Source organism: Labrus bergylta, chromosome 2 (assembly GCF_963930695.1).
Source record: "Labrus bergylta chromosome 2, fLabBer1.1, whole genome shotgun sequence".
NCBI lineage: Eukaryota > Metazoa > Chordata > Actinopteri > Labriformes > Labridae > Labrus > Labrus bergylta.
In genome coordinates this window covers 21,846,975-21,871,187 of record NC_089196.1, presented here as the reverse complement: position 1 = coordinate 21,871,187, position 24,213 = coordinate 21,846,975, and the positions used below count along the sequence as shown (strand labels likewise).

At 41.2% G+C, this 24,213-nt stretch overlaps 1 protein-coding gene across 5 annotated transcripts in view; it reads right to left on the bottom strand.

The window, feature by feature from the left end:
* slc20a2 (solute carrier family 20 member 2) overlaps positions 1-24,213 on the bottom strand; it is a 48,293-nt gene that overhangs the window by 10,794 nt on the left and 13,286 nt on the right. For 3 of the 5 annotated variants that reach the window (XR_010664836.1, XM_020643906.3, XM_020643901.3), the window contains exons 2-9: positions 10,557-11,122; positions 8,131-8,271; positions 7,537-7,622; positions 5,884-5,980; positions 5,525-5,644; positions 4,057-4,287; positions 2,948-3,584; positions 2,526-2,711 (exon numbers count right to left, since the gene is read on the bottom strand). Coding sequence is in view for 4 of the 5 variants with exons in the window: in XM_020643906.3 (XP_020499562.1) it covers positions 2,526-2,711; positions 2,948-3,584; positions 4,057-4,287; positions 5,525-5,644; positions 5,884-5,980; positions 7,537-7,622; positions 8,131-8,271; positions 10,557-10,845 (1,787 nt within the window). In the remaining variant the exon portion in view is untranslated. Of the gene's footprint in view, positions 1-2,525; positions 2,712-2,947; positions 3,585-4,056; positions 4,288-5,524; positions 5,645-5,883; positions 5,981-7,536; positions 7,623-8,130; positions 8,272-10,556; positions 11,123-18,070; positions 18,330-19,338; positions 19,457-24,213 lie in introns of those variants that run through there. The other 2 variants (XM_065948874.1, XM_065948869.1) reach the window with 2 other exon arrangements.

Here is a 24,213-nt window from a genome sequence, read left to right as displayed (position 1 = left end):
GAAAGCACAAAAGTAATGACCAAAAGACTGCGTGGGACATCCATCGATGTCACAAAGGAAGTAATCTATCATTGTGATCTCATTCTCTCTCTCTTTCTTTCTTTCTATAGAGCTGTGATACCTGCTCTCTGTTAAGCTGTGAGGGTATGATCAGGAACTGTGATTATAGCACAGCTCTTGAATCTTCACAGCAGACATTTTGACTCCAAAAGAAAAGCACACTTCTATTCAGGTGTCACAGCTTGAGCTTAGATGTGCATTTCCAGTCATCATTCATCCTTACCTTCTATTTTACATCTATTTTTTTCTCCTACTGTCATGTGTCAAATATTTTCAACTATACCAGGAATGTCAGAAAGTCGTTCTGAAGTAGAGTTCTGCAGATATCAACACCATTCACTTTGCCTAGAACAGGAACTATGATATCTGTGGCCATACCACACAGGATCAGCTCTTCGTTAAGCATCAGTAAAGTTCGCTGCTTAGTGTCACATTGGCCAAGTTTTAATCGGCCAATAAGATTTGCAGCTGGCTGTCCCGGTGGTGATTCAACAGCCGAGGTGTTCACACTGATGAAAATCCATATTTCAAGTTAGGAAACAGTTTTTACTGCTGTGATAAACGGCCCTGTTCAAGTGTCACCATGCCTGCTAAAATATATGTTCAGCCTCAGACTCTAGACACTCAACTGCACCTACACACACACACACATAACACACATTCTCCTGTTCCCGAGCTTCTTTGTAAGATTGATGCTTGGAAAGAGACACTGTAGGACAGAGAGCCTTTAGAACAGCAAACCAGAGCGAATCTGTCTTTGAGTCCTGGCAAAAGACGGAGTTGGTGATGGAAGACGGAGATTAAGTGAGAAAGAATGAAGGCATAGAGAAAAAGAGAGGCCAGGAAAGAGGACAAATAAAAAGAGGGGCAAATAATGTAATGGAAGTGAGCGTGAGCGTGAGAGACACTGCGGTACAATAAAGCAAGAGCAGAAAAGTTGGGAGGTGAAAAGATGATAAACAAAACAAAAGATGTGGTGAGGAAAGGAAAGAAGGAAGAAATTAAGACGTGGACGAAGTCAGGGCAAGGAGGAGGCAGTTAACCTCATGGATGGAGATTTAAAGGAGTGGGTAGAAAGGAATCTGAAAAAAATAAAAAAAAAGAAAAAAAAAAAGACGAGGCCGGACGGGAAAAAGAGAAGTGCAAAGAGAAGGAGTCAGGCTGGCGTCCCTTCCTGTGGTTGCATTTGAGAGGCCAGGGTTCCCACTGTGGCTTTGCCCCTCCCTCACCCTGCCTTGCTCTACTTCTCTCCATCCAAAATGCAAAACAACTTCCTGAAACCGTGTGTGATGTTCCTGCCAGGCAACTGAGTACACACACACACACACACGCACACGCACACGCGCACACACAGTCAAATAAATAACTGGAACAATTAGACCGCAACTTGCATGCGTGCACGCACACATACAGTGCGTTTGCTGCAGGACAACCTACAGGCACAGAGCCGAGCTTCTTTAAGCCGACAGGATACACATAAACAACCTTGAGGTATGCACAATCACGCACATAACACATGCACACATTTGGTCTCGAGCTAGCGCGTGGGAAGACGAGAGGACAGCCAGAGAAAGAGAGGGAGAAAGAAAGATCAGTCTCAAGGACAGAGGAGGCTGCGTGATGTCTGCTGCTGAGGTTGTAGGACAAAGTGAGCCCGAGGGCTTTATGTGTTGTGGACTGTTTATTTATTCATTATCATTATGTAACAAGACAAAAGGCAGAGGAAAACGGAGATTGTATCATTCCTTCTTTATTCCCTTAGAACATGTTCTAAAGCAGGACCGATTAGCTCCCTGTGAGATTACTCCTTAATGTGCATTTTGTTATTGTACTACCAGGAGTTTATTATTTAACCACTAAGTAGTTTATGAACATGTGGGTAGAATTTTTCAAACATAGTTTTTAAATATTGAGAATATTTTTGGTTTTATATTCAATTTGATCATAACCATTCCGCCCTCTTCATGAGAAATAGAAACACAAATGCAACAAACAAAGAAATAAAAAATACTGCAAAGTACTTGCAGGTTGCGTTATGTAAAACTGCCTACAGCGGCAGCTCTGTTAGAAAGTGTATGTTTGAGACAGACACACATTAGCCAGTTTGCTGTACCTGTAGACAGAGAGCTCTTGAAGCAACAGAGGAGCCACTCCAGCTGTGATTGTGCAGCTTTAGGTTTATGGAGTTTACTGGCAGCGGATTTAAAATTACTGGTTCAATAGCATTTTGCAACTCTATTAAAGAAATGTGTGTGCGTGTGTGAGTGCATTTTGTTAACAGCTGCATGCACATAAACACTTACCAAAGGAGCTGTTACTGGACGGACCTGTATGTCAGCATGGTGAGGCTTTTTAGAGCAAGTGAAACAAGCGTGCTGGAGAGTTCTTCTCTCTCACATACATTTTCATCTCTTGTACACAACAAACACTCACACCCACACTCTCCCATGCTCTGGCTCTCTCACCTTGAAGGGGTGATAGGAGTTAGGTCTTTCCCCATGGTCTGAATGACACGACGGCCCCATACCCACAGACCGGCACAGATGCCTATACCGCCGTAGAACAGCAGCCAGACAGGAGTGGCAGCATCCTGCATCACTCCGCCCTGATCGTAGATCATCCACAGCGCCACCAGGGGCCCGATGGCATTACTGCAAATGTTAGAAAACAGATAAGAGTATTCATACTTGACTGAACATCGAGGCCAAAATCGTATCAAAGCAGCAGAACAAAACTGATCCTTTTTTTGAGGTTACAAAAACACATCTTTTATGTTATTTCACGAGGCAAAAAGGAATCAATAATAACAATACATGATGAGATCCTATGGTGTTATTTGTCAACTATGTAGATTGTTGTATATCATATGAGCAGCAGGAGGCAGCACCTGACATCGTTTCCTCCATGGGCGAAGGAGCCAAAGCATGCGGTGAGGATCTGCAAGAAGTGGAAAAGCAGGAACACTTCAGACTTATCCTTATCCTCACTATCCTCCTCGACCAGTTCGTCCAGAGGCCCCGGGGCTGGAGCTCCTTCCTCCTCCACTCCCTCCAGCTCTGTGGCCAGCTTCATCTCCACCCCACCCTCCTCTGCCTCGATCTCTGCCTCTGCCACGGCGTTACAGTACGACGAGTAGCTATCGTAGCGTATCCTCTTCTTGGTGTACGACACGCTGTTGCTCCTGCCGCCTCCCTCTCCTACCAGCTTTTCACTGTCGTCGCGCGACTCTGTGCGGATGAGCGGCTGGACGGGCATGCCGCAAATAGCTGCCGTGTAGCAGGTGTAGCTGTTGTTGCGGCGAAGCAGGCGGTAATTGTTGTCTGCCTGGCCGGCGTTGGACCCTGAGCGATCGTTGTCATCCATGCGTCCCAGGTGGATCTTGTGCAGTAGGTCTTTGTAAAGACCAGAGTCCTTGTGCACTGTGTGGTAGACTTGGCCATCGCTGCGCATGTGGCCATCAAAGCTGAAGCTGCCATTGGAGACCGGTGACTTGAGGCAGCCATTTGTCATCGAGTGTGTCCGGCCTGAACACGGGAAAATTAAGATGCAGGTGTGAATGTCATATCAGGAGTTTAATGAGTTTTATGATAAAGTATCCAATAGGTTGATAAGATTGTCTCCACCAAGAAACTTTACTAGAGCTTTTCAATATAGAAGTAGCCTTTAATGACGATTGATTTCTAAATTGAGAAATATAAGCAGAGCAAGCAGCCATTACTGGTAAGCAAAAACAAAGTATATTATTTTGTGTTTTTGATGAAAAATGACTTGCTTACAAGTCATTTTTCATCAAAACCACAAAAGAATATACTTTGTTTTTTCTTTTTTTTTTATGTGGCTGAAAAAGTATCCTGTTTAGAGACTCCTGAACTCTCAAAAAAGTGTTGAAGAATTAATGTTGGAAGAAAAAGAACATCTTTCAACATCTTTTACAGTCATTGACCGCCACATCTCATACCAATGTTATATTCTAAATAAAAAATATTCCTGTTTTACCATAAGCCCTGCCGTTTGGAAGGATGCTGCCTCCATTAGCTAGGTTGGCGAGTTCTCCACTTGACTCTCGGGTGCTGCGTTCACTGCTCCCGGTGAGCGGTAACACAGCCTCATCTGTGCCCTTGGCCCCTGGTAGCTCCTTGAAAACGGGGCTCTCCTCCTCCTCTTCAGGTATCTTATCGAGGCTCTCATCAGAGATCCTAGACAGAGCCTGCTCCTTCTTTAGACGACCTGGAGGGAAATAAGTGATGGAGGGTTTAGTTGAGAAAGTGTACAAGCCTTTTAAAACTATAAACAGATACCGTGCAGATTTTTGTACATTTTAGGCTTAGATTTGTCTGAGGGGTATTTGCAGGTTTATAAAGAGACACGTAAGTAAAATGCAGGTAAAAAGAAAAAGAGGTTTCACAGAAAAGCTTTTGATGATTTCAAACAAGAGCAAGCTGATAAAATCAAGAGTTACACAAGTTAATTAACTTATTTGGAACATCAGATCAGATTTTAAAATATTTATAATCAAGTTGAACATACTCTGAATGTACACTCATATCAATACAAATAAATAAGAAGAAAAAGCCTGTTTCCCGTCAGAAATATTGAAACTATGCAGCAACATTCCACAAACACAAGTTCAGCCATCAGCTGATCCAAACTAATCCTGGTGCTGCTAGCCCTGATGCCCTGCTACTCCTCAAAACAACCCTGACTACAAACACAAAACTCCAGCCATGGCCCGTTTCATTTTGACGGATGCGGTCATATCCAGATTAGGGCCGATAACATCACCTCCAATCCTCAGTGGCATTCAGAGTCTGTGACATGTTAAGCAACAGGTTAAATCAGCCTCACCAGTGTGTCAGGCTAAAGAAACATTTTAGGAAATTATGTATTTGGAGCTTCAGCGTGGGCACTAACACTTCAATCATGTTTCTTATGAGCCTTTCTTTTTATGTTTCAATTATTCATCAGGTCTGGAACTTCAACAAGAAGGTTTGGAGCTTAGTCTAAGTTCGTATTGACATCAAGATCAATTTGATAATGACTTCTTTCCCATCCAGCACTCTCTCGAATATTCCAACAACTGATCTCTCCATTGTTATATAAAGTAGCATGTCTCATGTGTTCATAGCGTTTTATGCTTTGCTGCAGGCTGATTTTCCCATTAGGGAAACTATTCCTAATGTTGATCTGAAAGCTTTCTAGACTGCAGGCCACGCAGTACTACACAGAGTTCACAGAGTTGTTTGGGTGGCCTCATTGGCTCTGGCAGAGGCCAACACATCCCCTGGCATCCCTTGTTTGGTGTCAGGGCACAGACTGAGCATGCAGAAGCTTAGGCTCTGTTGGAAGGCCTGGGTCAGAGTGCTTTGGTTTCAGATGGCGTGAGAAAGACTGGACACACACACACACACACACACACACACACACACACACAGAAGTAAAAACACACACATACACGGATACCTACTTGCTATTTTCCTCCTCATCCAGGGACAGACGAGCATCCAAACCAGAGCAGCACACACCAGCGACTCAGCTAAAGTGATGAGAAAGATGGCCCACACCGGCAGCATCTCTAACCCGAGCACTGCAATTAATAAACACACACACAAAGTGATAAGAAAATAACATCTTGCAGCTAGTTTCAAAGTAGTAATTTCTACTTATACTCCCGTCACCTCCAAAAGGAATTTTGAGCAAGGCAACTACACAGGCTGCATCAGTTAGGAGTGAAATGATAATTTGATAGTACGTCGGTGTCAGACTAAATAAACAAAGACAGAACCTTCATTAGAACATGAAGCACAACTGTCACGCAGCACTCACATGGGGCTCCAGTGTACAAGATGGAGAAAGTGTTGATCCCAATGGTGGAGGCGTAGAAGACGGGCAGCGCTCGCAGGCCGTTGGGGACAGAGTCGTCCTGTGCAGCGACAACACACATACAGACTATGTCAGTTTCTTATGATATTATAAGATTATTATATGATGTGAATTTGTGGTGTTATAGCTTAACAGATTGCTTTGAATGAATTTTTCAAACCCCCCCAAAAAATTTTAATTATTGGTGTAAAGTTGAATGTATTAGTATTTGTCAGGATTTATAAAGTGATAAATAAAAGATGGATGAGCCTCTGATATGATTCGTTATAGTTAGATACTTAATTCTTGTAGTTTTTAAATAACTTTAAACAGTTTCAGTGAATTTGTAAATAAACAAAAAGTGTTTAAGCTCACAACTAAAACGAGGAATAGTCAAATTTCTCACTGAGCTGCTGAAAATGAGCAAAGACAGATTTAACTTTCTCTTTTGTCTGCCCCTAAATATGCACAGGTCGTATCCTTCATACAATTTAAACAGGTGAGTTATAAAAACAAGTGGACTCTGTACAGTGTGTGCTGATAAACACTGGTTCAGACCAAAAGGTTTCTTTGTATCAGGCTGTTAATATGTTTATTTCCGCAGTCAAAACAGACATTTTAATATTGGCTGTGCATGGGACTTTCGGACAGCCTCATGTGGACATACGAGGAACTGCAGTTTTTTGCAGAAAAACTGAGTGGTTGTATCAGAGCAAATAGTCAAATTAATGTGCAAGTATCAAAAGAAAACATGATCATTGTAGAAAAAGTTTGCTCTCCTGATCACAACAAAAACATGCGCCGTACTTTTTGATCAGTCTTGTAAAATGTAAATTCCTGCTGAGGTCAGAAGTTCAGCACTGCTCAACTCAAAGGTTTGGAAATAATAAAAACAAATGATAAGGTAAAACTAGATATCAAACAATTCACTGTTGCACAATGTGTGTGGCTCATGGGGAGACTGATGATGTACAAGTTAAACTTTCACATCTTCAAACTAATCCTCCCTCTTGACTCTTGATGTTAAATAGCACATTTCTGCAAAGCATAGATTAAAATTAAATATTCAGACGAATGTGATGAAAATACATGTGGAGACAGAGATAAACTCGTCCTCTTTTTAACCGAGCTACACAGTAACTCCAGTCCAAATGACAAATCGTCCTATGACTCATTCAGACATAATCCTGCAGTCGTGACCTTACGATGATCTACAACACTTTTTTCTTCTCCTGGTCTGCCAGAGATTGCCTCTTACGTAACATCAGATCAGTGAATGTTGCCAAATCAAATGGATTTTTATCTGTGCTGAAGTCCTTTGGACAAGTTTTGTGTGCACGCGTGTGCCTCTGTGTACAAATTTTAGTATTTAAACATGTGGAACAACATGTCCCTCTGCATGGTGACAGTGTCAATGTGACAAAAGAAACTCTAACTGCATGACAACATAACATTATAAACTGACAACAGTCCTCACATGGGAAAGCATAAAACATCATTTCTCATTGAATGTTTTCCAGCACCCTGACCTTAATGTTCATAGGGTTAATTATGCAAATGAGGGATTGTGCTTATTCATGTTTGTGTGTTTCAGGGGAAGAGTTATTGTTAGCCCACCTTCTTGAGGATGAAGTGTCTGATGAGCATGAAAAGGAGTCCAGACATAATTCCAGAGAGCAAGGGGGAGATGAACCACGATGCCACTAAAGAAGGAGGAGAAAATGGCATCAGATAGAAATGTGTACACTTGCTTTAAAAAGAAAATCACCTATTTATATCTTCTGTTCCTTGTTTACCTCACTTACCGGTAGTTATTTCCTACATTTCAACGAAAAGCTTTCAATCCTCAAAATTTTTAATTAAGTAGGGGTTAATAAATGCTTTCCGAGCTGAGATATAGTAGGAGTTTATTTTACTGACTGCATAGTCTGCAGCTCTATTGAGACTCCTAACGCTGGAGAGATCTGTTCATTCTGCCTCTTCTGAAGTACATTACTCTCTATGTACAATGGGCGAGGGAGTCGTACTTGCTGACAACAAAGTCTCATGGTTACTGAAAAGCATTCTGGGTCAAACTCCCCTGTGAGGATTCTTAAGTTCTGCAGTACTTATGTGCGAGTATTAATGTGTTTACCATGTATGTATGCAGGTTTTAATATGCAAACACTGTAAAGACACAAACACAGGGCTCATTCAGCCATAGGCTTTTACCAATCTTGACAAGCTGCATCCACTGGACGCCCTTCGTGCCGATGGCCACCATGGAGAAGCCGATGGTGGCGCCAACAATGCAGTGAGTCCCGGAGACCGGCAGTTTGAGGAAGGAGGCGATTAGCTGCCAGACTGCTGATCCTGTGATCAAAACGCACACAAAGATTTCAGATGATTATTTATTTAGCCACAATTTCCCATCAAAAAAATGCATCCCTGCAACGATAAAAAATACAAATGCAGCTTCTTTTTGCTTATGTTGTAAGATAATGCATTTTGTCATTTACTTTAGATTAATAATATCAAACTGGAATGTGACAGCCTGGGAAATGTTATGTGAGGGTCTGAATCCTGTAAGAAATGTAAAAATAACTGATATAAGTTTGTGTTTTTTTTTTAACCTGTATTTTAAGTTTCTGTAAATGTTAAAATGTCAGACACATTATTTATAGCGAGCACATAATTCAAAGCATTTTCTTTTAATAACAGCAAAGGCATACAGTAACTTCCTAACGAAAGTATCTGATGTCGCAGTAATGTTAACATATTGGATTGTGGATCTTTGACAAAGGGAAAGCTTCCTGCAAAAAATAATCTGTCCTTTATGCAGAAAGGAACATAAGAATAAGTGAAAATATGTTGGGTATCATGACACCTCAAGTGTCTCATTTTCAGGTAACTTTTCTCAAAGCCCAGATTTCCCCTCACACTGACGAGGACACCAGTGAAACAGACAAAATAAAAGTATTTCCTTCTTTTATCTTTCAAATTCATAAAGTCCTCCTATATAAACAATACGCTAGTGAAAGCTGTTTCCTATTTGAGATAAAGAAAACTGGTCAGCCACACCTGATTTTTAAGCCACACAGGAATTCCCCGGTTCATAATACCACCTTATTTATCACTGCTTCCTGGCAATCAGTTTGTGATAAAAAAAAGTAATTGTCTCAACAAGAGCCCCATTGTTTTCAGTTCTCGGCCATTTATTTACTGAGGTAATGTGATGTTGATGTGTACAGCTGCTGTTGATACTCAAACATTCACACCTGTGCTTCAATGTAAAATGGTTTTAATGTGAAGACAGGCTTACTTAGGGAAGCAACTCAGCAAGATTTTGCACAATGCTGCAAAGTGATTAGCAAAAAAAATCATCTCAAAATTCCAATGAGGGAAGTGAGTTAAAGATAAAGAGGTGTTGTTCAAATGAAAGTATGACCTGTACAAAGCACAAAACAACACTGCGTGGGTTGTGTTATATAGGTACATATAAACAAATGTACCTAGCAGGAGCCAAAAACTTTTGGAAAAAACATCACACTCCAAACATGCAATAAAGATAAGCAATGCCTCTTCTCCTTCCTGTAAGGTTTGGAATACAACTTCAGAAGGTTTTGCGGTTGAATTTGTAACAAATGTTTCATGTCATGTACGTCTTTGTAACCTGCTACAGGATGCTTTGAATTTCCCTCGGGATCAACAAAGTATCTATCTATCTATCTATCTATCTATCTATCTATCTATCTATCTATCTAATACAGGAAGATTGCTGCATCATGAACTCTATATGCGGCATTGCAGAGTTTTTCATAAGGTCTACATCTACATTCAGTACGCAGCTGGAGCTCTCCAGCAGGCAAATGTGTTAATGTTACATTTCATTAAGTAGTCTGAAATGATTCGTTTTTTCCTGCCCTGAAAAATATTGTGTTAAACAAAGTTGTGCAGGAGGTGTTTACAGGGGGCATCATTTTCATGAAGACACATGTTTGTTTGACTTTTCAATGTGAACATCAGAGGAAAAAGAACATGCTTTACAATATCTGAAATACATTAAACTCCACAGAGGATTAGATGTTGTTGGGTTAACATTATTAGTTGATTATGGGGCGCCAGTAGCTTTGCCATTAGTGCGTGTGCCCCATGTATGGAGACTGCAGGCCTCAAAGCAGATGACCCAGGTTTGAATCTGACCTGGGGTTCCTTTTCTGCATGTCATTCACCTATTCTCTCTCTCTCTCTGATTCCTGACTCTATCTACTGTCCTGTCTCTAAAATAAAGGCATAAAATAAAAAACATTAGTTGATTATTAATTTGCTGACACATAAAACTAAGTGGCATCTATTTGGACTTTACTCTGATTCTTATTATGATGATTTGATTATTTCTTCTACTGATCATTTTTGGATTGTTGTACTGTTGTTAAGAAGATGCTAGGAGAAATCCCCCTGGAGATTTGTTACACTATCTGTTTCATGTAGTCTTAATATTCATCAATAGAACTTGTTTATTTACATTTCAGATGATTTTGGTTAAACAAACTAATACCTTGGTCAATAAAATGTTGCAACATTTTGAAAAAAAATGACAGCGGCAATTGCTTAGAGTCCCTCGGGACATTTTAATGTTAAGTTTCTGTCCAACTTACCGACCATGGCGCTGACCTCTCCCGCCATGAGGACAGGCACCGTTTCGTTGTACAGGCTGACATCTATGATGCCCTTTCGAATGGTCTCTCCCACTTTGGCCCCGAGCAGCATGGAGCCCAGTGTCTCAAAGATGGATGCCAGGATGCAGGCCTGCTTCAGTGTGACCACTCCGGACCCCACTGCTGTGCCAAAAGAGTTGGCCACATCGTTGGCTCCCACTGAGAAGGCCAGAATGAAGGCAATGACGAAGCCAAGAATCACCATCCACAGATACGGTTCCAGATCCATCTTGATGTGATTTCACAAGACAAAAATCCAAGCAGGGAAAAAAAAACAATCTAGTTTAAATAATCTAAAAATAAAAGAAGTGCTCTGTGCGTTTAAAGCGAGGACTTGCCAAGTCTGCTCCTTTTCTTCTTCCCCTGGTTTTAAAGAGTTCGAGGGGAGAAGCACAGCCGCTAACTAAGCGTTTGGAGTTCAGTCCAAAGATTGGAGACTAATGATGGTGGGTGCAGGGAGCATTCCATAGTTTAGTGTGAGACAGCCGGTCTGCACGATCCTTCACCTGCAGGAGAAAGAAGACAAAAGAGACACAGAGACAGATTAGTGTCATAAACCATGATTACTCTTTTTCAACAGCAGATAGCATCTGACAACACCTCCATGTGACTGCCTCAGAACCCTAAAACAAAGGAGGGGAGGGGCCAAGAGAAAGAGGAGGAGATCTTATGCAAGCAGAAGAATTATGGGCGTAAAAAAAACCCAGAATCATTCAGGATGATGCCCACACAGGAGACACTCCAGTGCACTCCAGAGGGGAAATCTGAGGACATTTCAGATAGCCACTGTAGGAAATCACAGTCTGCACTTCAAAGAAATCAAATCAGTCTGATCAGAAGGGCCTGCTGTCAGCAGAGAGGCTATAAAAAGCCCACAGTGTCCAGAGTGAGATGTGAGCAATGCTTTTACCGTTAGAGTGGACTATTAACACCTTATCCTCACGCAGCAGGGCAGCAGACTTCTCTGCCAAACCTGCTTTTGTTTTCCTGCCTTTCCCTTAGTCATACAATGTACTGCATCAGATCAGCAGATTATCTCAAACACTATCACATCCATGTCTGACAGACAGAACTGCAAATAAGCAGGATCATCTCGGATATCAAATATTTTACAGCATTATACTGCAGCACTTCTTGACATTTCTGGACTCCATTTGATTGAGCCTGCACTGTCAACTGAGAAAGGCACTTTCACTGACAGCCTGGTGGTGGATGTTGTTTGCATGACAAATTACATTACCCTTCTAATCTTTGCTCTTTCAGTCTCAGCATGACTGCCACTGCTGTGCTCGCTGCTCACTGGGTGACAGTCAAAGGTACACACAAGTTTTCCAACAAGCACTGGAGAATGAGTTCAAACACAATCAAAAGGCTTTGCTGCAGTGCAAAATGTGGGAAAAAAATGAAACAGTGAAAGGATTTATGTTAAGACTGCAATGCAGTAAGAACATCAGCAGTGATGTTGCCATGAGGGAGAGGGGAGGGGGGGGCAGTTCACAAAACTGAATTTTTGGGGCTCAGATAGGTAAACCGATAAAACCGTACAGAACATGCAACTTTTCTTGTGTCTTTTATGAAAAACAATGAGAATGTATGTATCAACAAACATCTGTGAGTGACTTCCAAATCTTTTTAATTTAACAAAACTCCACAAATGTTAAAGTTCAAGGAAATAATCAAAGGAGAAGAAAATGACTACGAGTTTCAAGAGGTAATCACATTAATGAAGATTTGTAGAGATCTCACGGGAACATTTCTATGTAAATTAGGGAGCCTGCAGCTCGAGCATGCCCATGTAAACTGCTGTGACTTTAATTAATGAAGAAGCAACCTGAACCATAAGGGAAAAGCACCATTTTTTTATTTCAAGTTTGACTTACACCCTGAAGTACAACAAGTCCAACCTGAGAAAAATCATGAACTGCTTAGCTGATAAAGAAATCTTCCAAGTCTTTTCATGAATTAAAAATAAAATATTCCCTTGTTGCAGTATTACTTTAATTTTATGGCAAAATATTTGATCAATTATGTAAACATTTGACATAATATAAAAGAAACAAAAAATGATTTACAAATGAATAAAGAAAATGACTCGTGTTAGTTGCAACCCTTTTTACAGATTTCTTTAGTGTGGCTGTTGTTAGGTGATCTGACAAACAGCAAAGAGCTTCCCATGCGCCTATAAAGTTCCACAAGTCGCATTTACATCACAACAACATCAACAACTGTGATGATGATGATGTTAAGGCCACCAGCCTTGAAACCTCTGGTGGTCCCTAAGAGACCTCCACACCACAAATGACTTAATCAGGGTCCTTCCCCCCCTTATTTCTTTCTTCTACGCCACATACTCAAAGTCATGTCATACGGGTTAATGGCAGCACTTTTCCTTCTATGGGTAAGCCAATTGTTAATGGGGAGCTGGAACATTAAACGTAACCCGCATTGAGGCCAGACAAGCACATTCTCTCAGCATGAACGGACTGTGGGCTCGTCATCGCGTGGGGGCAGGCAGCTCCTTTCTAAATAGCCTGAGGCAAGTTATGGCTCTCTCCTCTCAACCAACGGCTCCATCTGGAACAGTTCAGGTCACATACATCTACCTTTTGTCCTTGGTTGAACCACATCACACTTTAAAAAAGGCATGATATTAACTTGGTCTCTTGATCAGGTCACTCTCAAGACCTTTGTGAATCAGCAGATAGTACCCTAAGTGATAATAAGTTATCGTAGTGTTAAAAGAGAAAAATCTATATAAAGAAGTCGGTTTCATTTTGGAAATGAAACAGTTGGAAAGTTCTTTTTTTACACAAATTTATAAGGAGAAAGAGAGCTTAGAGGAAGGCAAATCTCGAAATACGATACTTCACTGATCCCTGAGGGCAGATTCTTTTTTCAACAGACTTTCTCAAGAGACAGGACTTTAAGATTCAGACAGAGGTTTGAGACTCATCTCATTGGACTATATCAGCCCATGTCAATCAGGAAAAGCTAAAAGATGAACTAAGTGAAAAATTCATGACAAATATACTGATAGAGTTATAGGTATGATGTGATCTCTAAAAGAACTCTTTATGAGTTCCTGAAGTCCTTCAGGTCTGACCCCTACAGACAGACTTGTTTATCAGAAACATTAAGTCAGCAGAAATCAGGCAAGAAAAGGCTTCAGACAATTGTTTACACTAAACAGATCACCATTTGAATCCTTATTCCATAAGTTATTAGACACTTTAATTTGAAAACTCCTAGAGCATGTTTGAGAAGTGTTATGTAAATCATAGGTTTTACAGTCAATGTGTTGACAGCAGCAGACTTGGAAGGACCCACACAAAGAGGCTGTGTAAATGTTTAACATGGGGAACACCTCTGCCACAAGAGGACCAACACAGTCAAACATTGCCATCCACCAGGTAGACCCAGACACATCTCCCCTACAAAATCCCAAACATGGGAAACAGTCCGTGTATCGGTCGAACAAGTCGCCATAAAAAGCAGTGAATCCATCTTTAAAATCTGTGTGTGTGCATGTGTACAAAGTGGAGAGGAAAGAGGACCAGAAGTGACTCGAGTTTGGAGGTTTGTTCACAAGTAACAGACCTTTTTTAATCAGGTCTAGAATTTTCTAAACATGGAAACTAAACGTGACAGCTGCAGCTGACGCTTGGTCCCCTCTGAGGACCTCGTCAGACTGTAACAGATGAATGCCAGACATACCAACACTTTCAGTTGTGCACATAAAAACTATTTTCTCCAGTGGGGAAACTTTTACAGTAGTGTGATCAGGTGGTAACACGTGCAGTCCACTTACTGACTGCCTTGTACCCAGTGCTACAAGAATGACAAACCCTCCAATAATCTGAGGGGAATGTTACCTTCAATATCCTGAGTGAAGGCTGCAGGATATAGTCTGCCAAACCCAGAATGTCTGCCAGAGGGTCAAGAGACCAATTAGACAGTCACATGTAGTAGACCCTTACGTTTAATAATCTGTGAAATTTATGGTTTGATTCTTTCCCCTGTCCTTAAGAAATTAATAGAGTTTTTAAATGTGGTTCCAGTGTAATCTTAGAATATTAAGATGGCAAAGATAATAAACTAAACTTGTCTTATTGCCTGGGGGTATATTCTTTATCTTTACTGGACCAGTTCTTTCTATTTAGAAGAAGAGGACATCCACAGTGTAGCTCATGGGGTGTGCATGTGAAGGGGGGGGGGGGAAATCGAGAGAAATCTTGGAAAAAAATGTTGTCTACAATAAGACCATTCTCCACCAACGCATGGACAGTAACCACACCACCATACATATACACTGTCAAGCTGCATTAGCGTCAGCAAGTACATTGTAACCTCATTAAAAAACAAACCGTGGTCAAATGTACATCACACTAAAGATGTGTGCTACTCCAGACATTGACTGTGAGATCATCCACATGCCTTTGCCACATTTGAACATAGAAAACACAGCCTGGGCATATAGACATTCTTTATAGATGAAAAGGTATTTGACTATGTGTCATTGAAGAGCAAGACAACAACTCTGCAATGACTTGCTTCATACATTGACTGGTACAAATACAGCAACAGTTCGGAGAATACAGCCTGTGCCAGAAAGCCAATTTCAGATTCATGTGTTTTTCTTGCCAATGGACAGAGAGAGATCCTCACCGTCTCAGGCTACAGTATGAGTCCCCACTGCTACAACTGAATGGAATGAGTCACTGGAACCTTGAATCTTTGAAAAGGCAAAGGAATCAATAAACTATTCACAAACTAAGAAGAGTAGTTTTTTAAAAATAGTTGCGTAATACGTTATGCAACATAAAAAAAGGTTTTCATGTTTTTCCCCCCTCTTCATTTCCCCAGTAATAACCTACATGAAAGAAATACAAATTCAGCTAATTAACCTTCAAGAAGCATTTCATTGAAAATATAGTTCAGTAACAACTGCCCAGTCTGGGTTTGCTAATAGAGAGAACAAGCACAGGCAGCGGTGCCATAATGAAGATTCAACAGCGATGATCATAATTGCTTTAGGCTAGCAGGGTGAGAATGCACTTCATGATTATGTTGCCGTTTTGTCGGATCATTCAGACGGGGAAACATACAAAAGCGATTCAATTCTGAATGCTGAATTCAATATGTAAAACCTGTAGCAATGAGGGAAGAAAAGACGTGTCTGCTCAAACAATTAAGGAGAGTTGTCTGGAATGATAATCTGCAGGGAAAACGCAGGATGTTTTGTTAATAGACACAGAAGTTATGGTTTCATGTTATTGAGTCATCTCGACATTGATAATTCTGCATCAATTGGTTTAAAAACCAAGCAAAATGTATTTTTATGATTATCATATGAAACATTTAACGCATGTTAGCTCAAAAGGCCTGCATGGAATTAAACAAAAAAATTCAGTTTCATGTTGTTGGAAAGCCTGTTGGAGCTTCTCTTTTTATCTGTTTATAGTTGCCAGGATCACAAAAAGACCAAACAGTTATTGTTCAGTGACTCTTGCGCTTTGAGACTTTCAAAAGATCAGCCTATGGTCAGACATACTCTGTCCCCTCTTCAGATCAGGTGAGTCATTGGTGACATTCTGCACGGTGTGTCACAGCTGCTGTCCAAGGTGCTGATTCTGAGACCACCAAGGATGCGGGAGCTGTCCAAGACACTGCTGTTGTTCCAACTTATTATTATTTATGACACCAGGAGAACAAACACGACTTTACTTCTGCCTGAGAAGCCATATTTAAGTGTGGGTTATTCTGCCTGAGCATTGTGAGACTTTGTTTTATTCAGATGTCTAATGTCTTTATTTATCAAGTGTAGAAGTATTGTAGCTAGCGATCCTTGAAACTCTCTCTGCTGGGGCCTGTGTAGATGGAAAATTGGTCATTAATTGAAAACATTCTAACAACCAAACCAATGGTTTTTATGTTGTGAATAGTGTATTTAAAGTTTTGTTTTATAAATGCTCCATATCCCATTATCCCCAACAATTCTCAATTGGTGCTTACAGACTGCCAGTTCAAGGTAATATAATTGCGCTCCTGGTACGCCTCGCTTGCAGTTTGCATTGCACAGAGGTGGAATGGTGGGGAAAAGATTTTCTGCCAGATTGACCATTTGAGGTCGGTAACAAGAGTCGTAATGGGGGAAAGACGGCACTTAAAAGTGCTGTGTGTGCATATAGCTGAGTGTGTGTATGTGATGCTCCCACTGTGTTTACATGCCCGTGCTCATCCACTTCCACAACGCCTTAACCCAATGTGAAACCTCACACTGGGACAAAGATAATACTGCAGATTCAATGTGTGAGTTCAAAGACGTAATGACGGCAGAACGATGCTGATGCAGAATCGCAATCTGTAAGCAGCTACAGTGATCAGCTGTTTAAGAATTTCCAGATTTGTTATTTTCTTGGTTGCACAACAGTTGGTGGTGACATCCCTGCCTCCTTCAGTATTCCTGTAAATTGCTGACCCTCAATTGCTTTCCATGAGCAGGTCAGTGCTTGACATGGCAGCAGTGAAGGGTGTTTTTACAAGGTCAACTTCAAAGTGTTTTTTTCTGCTAAAGTTCAAAGAGCCCTTCATAAATGCAGCCTCCTTACCACCACAAAGGGCTTTAAATACAATGCTGTAACCAGCCCCCTTGGTAAAAAAAAAACAAAAAAAAAAAACTGTGAGGCAACAGGTTTTCAGGCTTATTCCCGGCAGATACAATTGCTTCCTGCTGGTATCAGATGGCAGTACACATAATGAGGACACTGACACAAAAAGAACCCCGACAACATGGGGAAACAAGACAGAAATAGGTCTTCATTTTGTCTTGTCTGGAGCTGATGTCTAGAGGACAAATTCAAGACTTCAAGAGGGAAAAAAAGCTAAATACATGCAGAGAATACAAGCAACGTGAGAGAATTTCATTCATGCAGCTCCATTACAGACTGAGCAGAGCCTATTACCTGTTACGGCACAGACCTCTGAAACCACATGTGTTCCATGAGTATGAGGAGGCATGGGTGTGCAAGCTACGCACTGATTGCTTCTCTAACAGTGAGTTGCAGTACAATGCTCATTAATCTGCCTGAGATGCCACTGCAGCACAGCCACAGCTGGTGCAAAAAACACTGTGTCACGAGCTACAGTCTGCATTGACACGCGGCTGCACTATCCACGCACTCATTCAACTCCCCCCCTCCCCTCTCCACTCTTTCACTAACACTGCTTCTTTTAGGCACGTGCTGAGAGAACATATATGCAGCGTCAGATGATGACTCATGGCAGCATCCTACATGTGCCAGCTAATTGTTACACCTGAAGCGTACGCTGCTGCAGTCCTCCAAGGACACAGGATGCTAACAGCTACCAAATGCCTTTTAAAGTTAGAAAACAGAGACATATTGTTGAGGCCAAAAAAGAAGAGGCAAACAGGCCCGGAAATCAACTCCACTCACCTTCATGTCTTCTCACATCAGTGGAAGGTGAGAAAGTGGAGGAGATGAATGAATGTAAAAGGCGGAATAGGGAGAAGCATAGATGTAGAAATGGTAGAAAAGAACTGATGTATAATACGGTGGTGAGTGTGTGATTGATGGGGAAGAATTATGAAAAGAAGAGCTGATGACAGGCGGAGAGGAGGAGTGAAAAGGAGGAGGGAAGTCGTAGCAGGAGAGGCTTAGTGAGAAATCAGCAGGTTGTGGTGGTGTTGCAGGAGGGAGGAGAGAGGGAGAGAGTCTAGACTGCCTCTTAAAGGAAAGTATCCGCATTCACATCACACACTAGCCAATGACAAATGTTGGAGAGGCCGAGTGTATCGCTGACTGGTTGTGTGCGTGCAGAGAGGATGGACGGATGGAGAGGAGGCAGCCAATGACAGGGGAGCAGGATAGCCAAAGAGGGGGAGACGAGAGGGGGAGGAGGAGAGCCTGAGCGTGGATGTGTTTTACAGCGGGAGAAAAGCATGCAGACAGATGAAGGGCATTCAGAACGCCAGCATTCCCTTGGTTATCTGCTAAATACATGAAGATAGATAATTATGGAATGCTCTTTTTTTTTTATGTTTAGATTGAAAACATCAAACTAATGAAACAATCTTCGGGTTGTACAATCATCCATCATGATTTTTAGATGCTCTTCCAGTTTGGGTTTAGTTTTTCTTGAAACACAGAGGCCCATCACACTATCTCAACGCTGTTATATTTGGCTATCATACACCCATCACTTTCTGTGCCACAATTGTTCCTTTCAACAGGCGTGCTCAACAGTGTGCCTTTATGTGACTCGGTCTCAGCAGGCAGAGATGGGGGCTCTCGTCATCACAATGAAGCGCACAGACAGGAGTCACTGCAGGCTTATTGCTGACCATGTCCTCGTCAGCAGTTACTTGACACTCACTGATGATGCTACATGAACCAGAACAAGACAGAGCCTATCCGAGAGAAAATCTGTCTTACTGCTCTTTGAGACATAAGCCAGGAAACTTCCATGAGTTGAAGCTTAATGGGTGTTTTTTTTTTTGTTTTTTTTTAACTATAACTAATGGTACTCTGGGTTTTGTTAATACTGTCATCCTTAATGTTTTTGAAACTTTGGAAAATGTTATATAAAGAGATTTGATTGAATCCCATACGACCTGCCTTACACAATCCTGCCTTTCTTGAATGACCTCCACACACCATCGTTTTACTTTTCAGACATAAACTCAAAAAGACTCCTTACTCACGTACACTGTAGAGGTGCTGCTCCGTTCGTTCTTACATACTGTTCCCGCACAAGATTAAGAGTGATAAATTCATTTGTCCAGAACAGGTCACCGGTCCAATCTCTTGTTTGTTTGAGTTCCTGTGGTTTCCTCTCTGTCGTCTCTCACTCATTCCCTCCTTCCCTCAACTGGTCCCTGCCTGCTAAAAAGCCTGTCTGCGTCAGCTGCACCTGCTGCCTCTGACTCTTTGCTTCGCAGCAGGGAGGTGCTGTCTCCAAAACCAAAACACGCACATACACACATACAGTACACTGTGTGCAGTGTTGAGATCAGTCACCCTCCATGGGCAGGAGGGGGGTCGCTTAAGAATGACAACAACTGCACCAATGACTGCGAAGTGAATGTTGCTCGCAACACCATCTTCAAAAGCTCCTCAAAAACATTTCCAGAAATCCTTGCACTCGTTCCATTTTCCCTCCACAGCGAATGGTCTGCATTGCAGCACTCAGTCAGGTTGTTAAGAAGCGAGGAACTCTGGTAATCCTTTGGACTGCTACTGACAGCCATTACAAGCATACAGGCAATCTGTCAGAAATGAATGTGGGCCTGCAGCTAAATCAATAGTTTCTAGTAGACTTTTTTGGCTGATTTTCCTGGTAGAGTGATCATCCTCCTACTGTCTCCTGCCATCAGTTCAGTCCCAGCCAAGTTAGCAGTGAAACATCTCAGGGCACAATCTCTTAGAAATACAATTCCCTCTAAGGCAATATACATAGTGTTTTAGATTTGACTAGAATTGACAGCATGTGATGCCTGTAGTAGTAAGTTATAAAAGCAATGCTGGGTGCTGCTTAAATTAAACTTTAAACTGATGAGGAACACCTGAATGTACTGTTACATGTACAATGTACATTGTTTACAATTTAAAGCATCGATGAATTCATTTGGTGTCATTTGCACTTTCTCACCACTCATGACAAAGATAAGCAACTACCAACCGTCTCAAGACACATTTAACAACTTTGAAATTGATCAGAAGCCAACGAAGGGAAAATAAAAAGGGAGTAATGTGAGTTGCCCTGTTGGACCTAGTCAGCAGTCTTGCAGCAGTGTTCTGGATCATTTGTATAAGGGTTAAGAGAGGACTTACTGAGGCAGGTGAAAAGGGAATTACATTAGTCAGCATGTGAAAAAATAAAAGCATGAATAAACATCTCTAACTCAGCTTGTGATACAACAGATTTCAGTTGGGAAATATTTCTGAATTGAAATAAACATGAATGGGTCAGTCGATAAGCTGGTCAAAATGTATTGCCTGATCAGAAATCACTACAGTATTTTTCAGATTTGCTTTCAAAGTAGAAAAAAGGGATCCAATCCACGCAATAACATTAAAATAAATACTATCAGAGGCAGTAAAAGGGACCTCTGCTTTATCAGTATTTATCTGAAGGAATTTATAGAAATAAGTTTATCAGTGACACCAGGTTTGAAACGAATATATGTTCAGTTGAATGTCATCAGCATAAGTGAAACAAGGTATTCCCTTTTTAAGTCCATTTCCACAGATTGTTTAGTCTTGTAGGAAGTTGGCACCTACATAACACCAAATGCAGCTAACTAACCAACGGTTCTGTTGTCTGTTTGGGTGTGAGCAGAGATGTGCATTGTGCTTTATTGTCATCTAGTCAGCTTAATTCTTTCTGACTAATCGACTGCAGATGTTAACTAGCTCTAAGATAACTCTGGTACAATGCATCAAATGGCAACATTTATGTTTAATATTGTACACGGTCATTTTACAAATAGCAGACAATACACATTGTCATATTTGTAAATTGTTTGTATTTAATCCCAACCGAGATTTGAAAATATTTCAAGCAGCTATGTATTTTGTGTAGCTCCCTCTACAGCTTCACACAACTTTTATGCATTCACAGTAGTCCTTTCCCCATTTTGGAAATTAAAATGTAAAACTTCCCCTTGACGAATCAAAAGAAATGTCTGGTACACAACTTCATCACCAACTACATCAATAACTTATTTAATTACGATTTCTAACAAGACGTTTGTCATGTTACATCGGTTTGTAAGCAGCTGTCTTCAATTGTTTAAAGAGATGACAAATTCAGAATTGTCTCATCCTCTCTATAGATTGGATAAGTAACTGAGTCTTTAACAGCAAAAACACAAGCTGTGTTACAACAGCAAACAATTGAGCCCCCTCTGGCTCTCCTTGTTTAGTAGGCCTAAAGTTTAAATACTTTTTTAAGGTCAGCTCTCTCTGGTTTCAGTGGAGACTGTGCACCAGTTTGACTCTCTAATCCTGAAATGGCAAAGTGATTTAAGAGACTCTTGAGTTTGAGTATACAACTCTTTCAAGTAACAGACGGACAACTTCCCTATCCTCACACTTTTTTTGTTCAAGGTGATTTACAAAGTGTTTATATTAGGACACTGATTTACAAGCATGTGGCAATGACTGAATATAGACATTTATGGACAATTTGAAAAACACATTTCAACTTGCTGTTAGTAAGTTAATAACTAAGGATTTGTCGTTATTCAATGGAAAAGTCCAGCTGAGCACACAAACACAATCCCAAAGCACAATGCATAAAAACATGAAGGCTAAAATAGCAGCAACACAATGGATGAAATACCAAAATAAAGCTTTTAGGCTGGCAGAAACTATTAGTCATCTCTGAGAATAAACCATGCTCACAACATGGATCCTAATTGACCTATCAAAATGTGCCGCAACGATGAAAATAGAGCCAGCTACTTTATTACTAACAGTCAGGGGTCTAGTCGTGTTGGCAAGCTTTAACATCATCCAACTACCGACATAATTAGGCTCAGTACTTACCAACAATTGTGGCTTTTTTGAGGTTGCAATCCAGCTTTCTTCTCTTTCTGCCATCTGTCCCGATACTCCCGAGTGTGGGAGTCATCTTACTCTTGACCCTTTCTCTGTTTTCCTCTCCTCTCTCACCCCCCACCCCCTGCCACGCTCAGCCTTAGCCGGACAGTTCCAGTTCTCTTCAGGAATCACCATAGGTACCCAATGGCAAAGCCTGTCCCCTTTCACCCCGACTGTTAACTCCTTGTTCTTCCTCTACTTAGCCCTCCTGATCTTTCCTCATTTTGGATAAGGAAATGGAGAAATGTTGGTGTGGTTTTGTGCTCCCAAAACATCGCCAGGACCTCTAACCTCCCCACCTCTTTCCTGACTGCTGAGACTGGTAATCTACTGTTGGCATTCTCTGTGGTATTAAAATGTGTTACTGGGGCAAACTGGGTGCCGGCATTAGCAAGTGCTAAAAAATGCAAGAGAGGGACTTTGAGAAAGGAGAGGTAACAACATTATTAATATTGGTTTTGACTACATCCACACTAATGAGGATAAAATGCATGTGGCCGACTCCATTTCAGCCTTCTTCACTGCCAGCAAACCAATTACATTTTGATGAAAGTGTTCCCCTAATTAGAGATCTTATAAAAGTGGTTACAAGTATTCCCCCCATTGTATGCCTTCATGTTTTATTACCTTACAATATTAAAAAAAAGCTTTCATGTGGGGGTTATGACTCTGGTTAACAGTGACGATTTATATGAAAAAAAGAAAGTCCATTGCAACTATGATTACGTGATGCAGTTTGTCAGAGCACCAGCTGTCCAAGAAAGTTCTACATAGCACTAGTGTCCGGCAGGCAGAGGAGCAGGTGGTAAAAGGTTAAAGAGAGATACGACACAGTTTTAGTATCTGCAGTGGTGTGGACATCGGATCACTATGTCACATTATGAACTGTTCATGGAAAGATTTCATGGAAATAGAAAAATAAACAAGCTAAAGGGCCAACAGTGAGTGAACTAAAGGGTAGTATAAAAATTCAAATTTGACCCATTACAATCTTGTGTAATCTTGTCTTGTGTGGAACAACACAGTGACTGACATTTGTAACCTTGCATGGCCGTGAGGTTTAATGATGAGTATAAAAGGGAACTGACGGTGAGAGATAGAGAGAGAGAGGGGGGAGACAAAGAGAGAGAAAGAAAAATAGGGAGAACGCTCCCTCCTAAACTGGATCTAGTGGCCTGTGCCCTTCTGCTCTTAATCCTGGCTTCCAGCACATGACCCAGCTAACAGTATTATGGAGTGCTTTGATTAGACCTGCTGCTGTGCGCACGTAGTGGGAGACCTGGCGGCAGTGGGAGGACATGGGGTCCTTTTCTCTGCCACCAATTTGTGTGAATAGTGGGCGTACATTCACATGCACACACAGTATTAGCTGCAAGTATAATCTCAACGTATGCAGTCTACACACATCTGAAGAAAAGACACGAGGCCCGCTGGATTAGGTCGGCAAGTCAGTGAGTCAGCGGATTACCCCGGCGCTGTTATTCTAGGTGAAAACTAAAAGTAATACTCAAAAACGTGCTGCTAGCATAAGCTGTGGCTGCACAATAAGTTTCAAGAATGGCACTTAGAGCGGTCAAAACAGGAAGGGGAATTTCACATGACAACTTCAGCATTAGGCCTTAATCGCATCAGGGGTCCTCGCAAGGGAGATGTTTATTTTTAAGTGTATGAATTCATTGAAAACATGACACTGAAGTTAAAGCTTAGTTTCTAAAGTCAATTCTGACAACAAAAAACAAAAAAAACAAACATGGAAGTACATTTGTGGTCAGATTTGCCATTGACATGATCTCTGATTCAAATATTTTTGTCCTGTTTCTTTTTATAAAACGGCAACCTCTGGTGTTAAAAAAAATGTTTTGAAGCCAATGAAAGCGTAAAAAAAAAAAAAAAATTGCAGTTCCTTGAGTGTTCTCTTGAGGCCTGCTCCAAACATCATTGAAACATTAGGTCCAACGTTAAAACACTTTTTT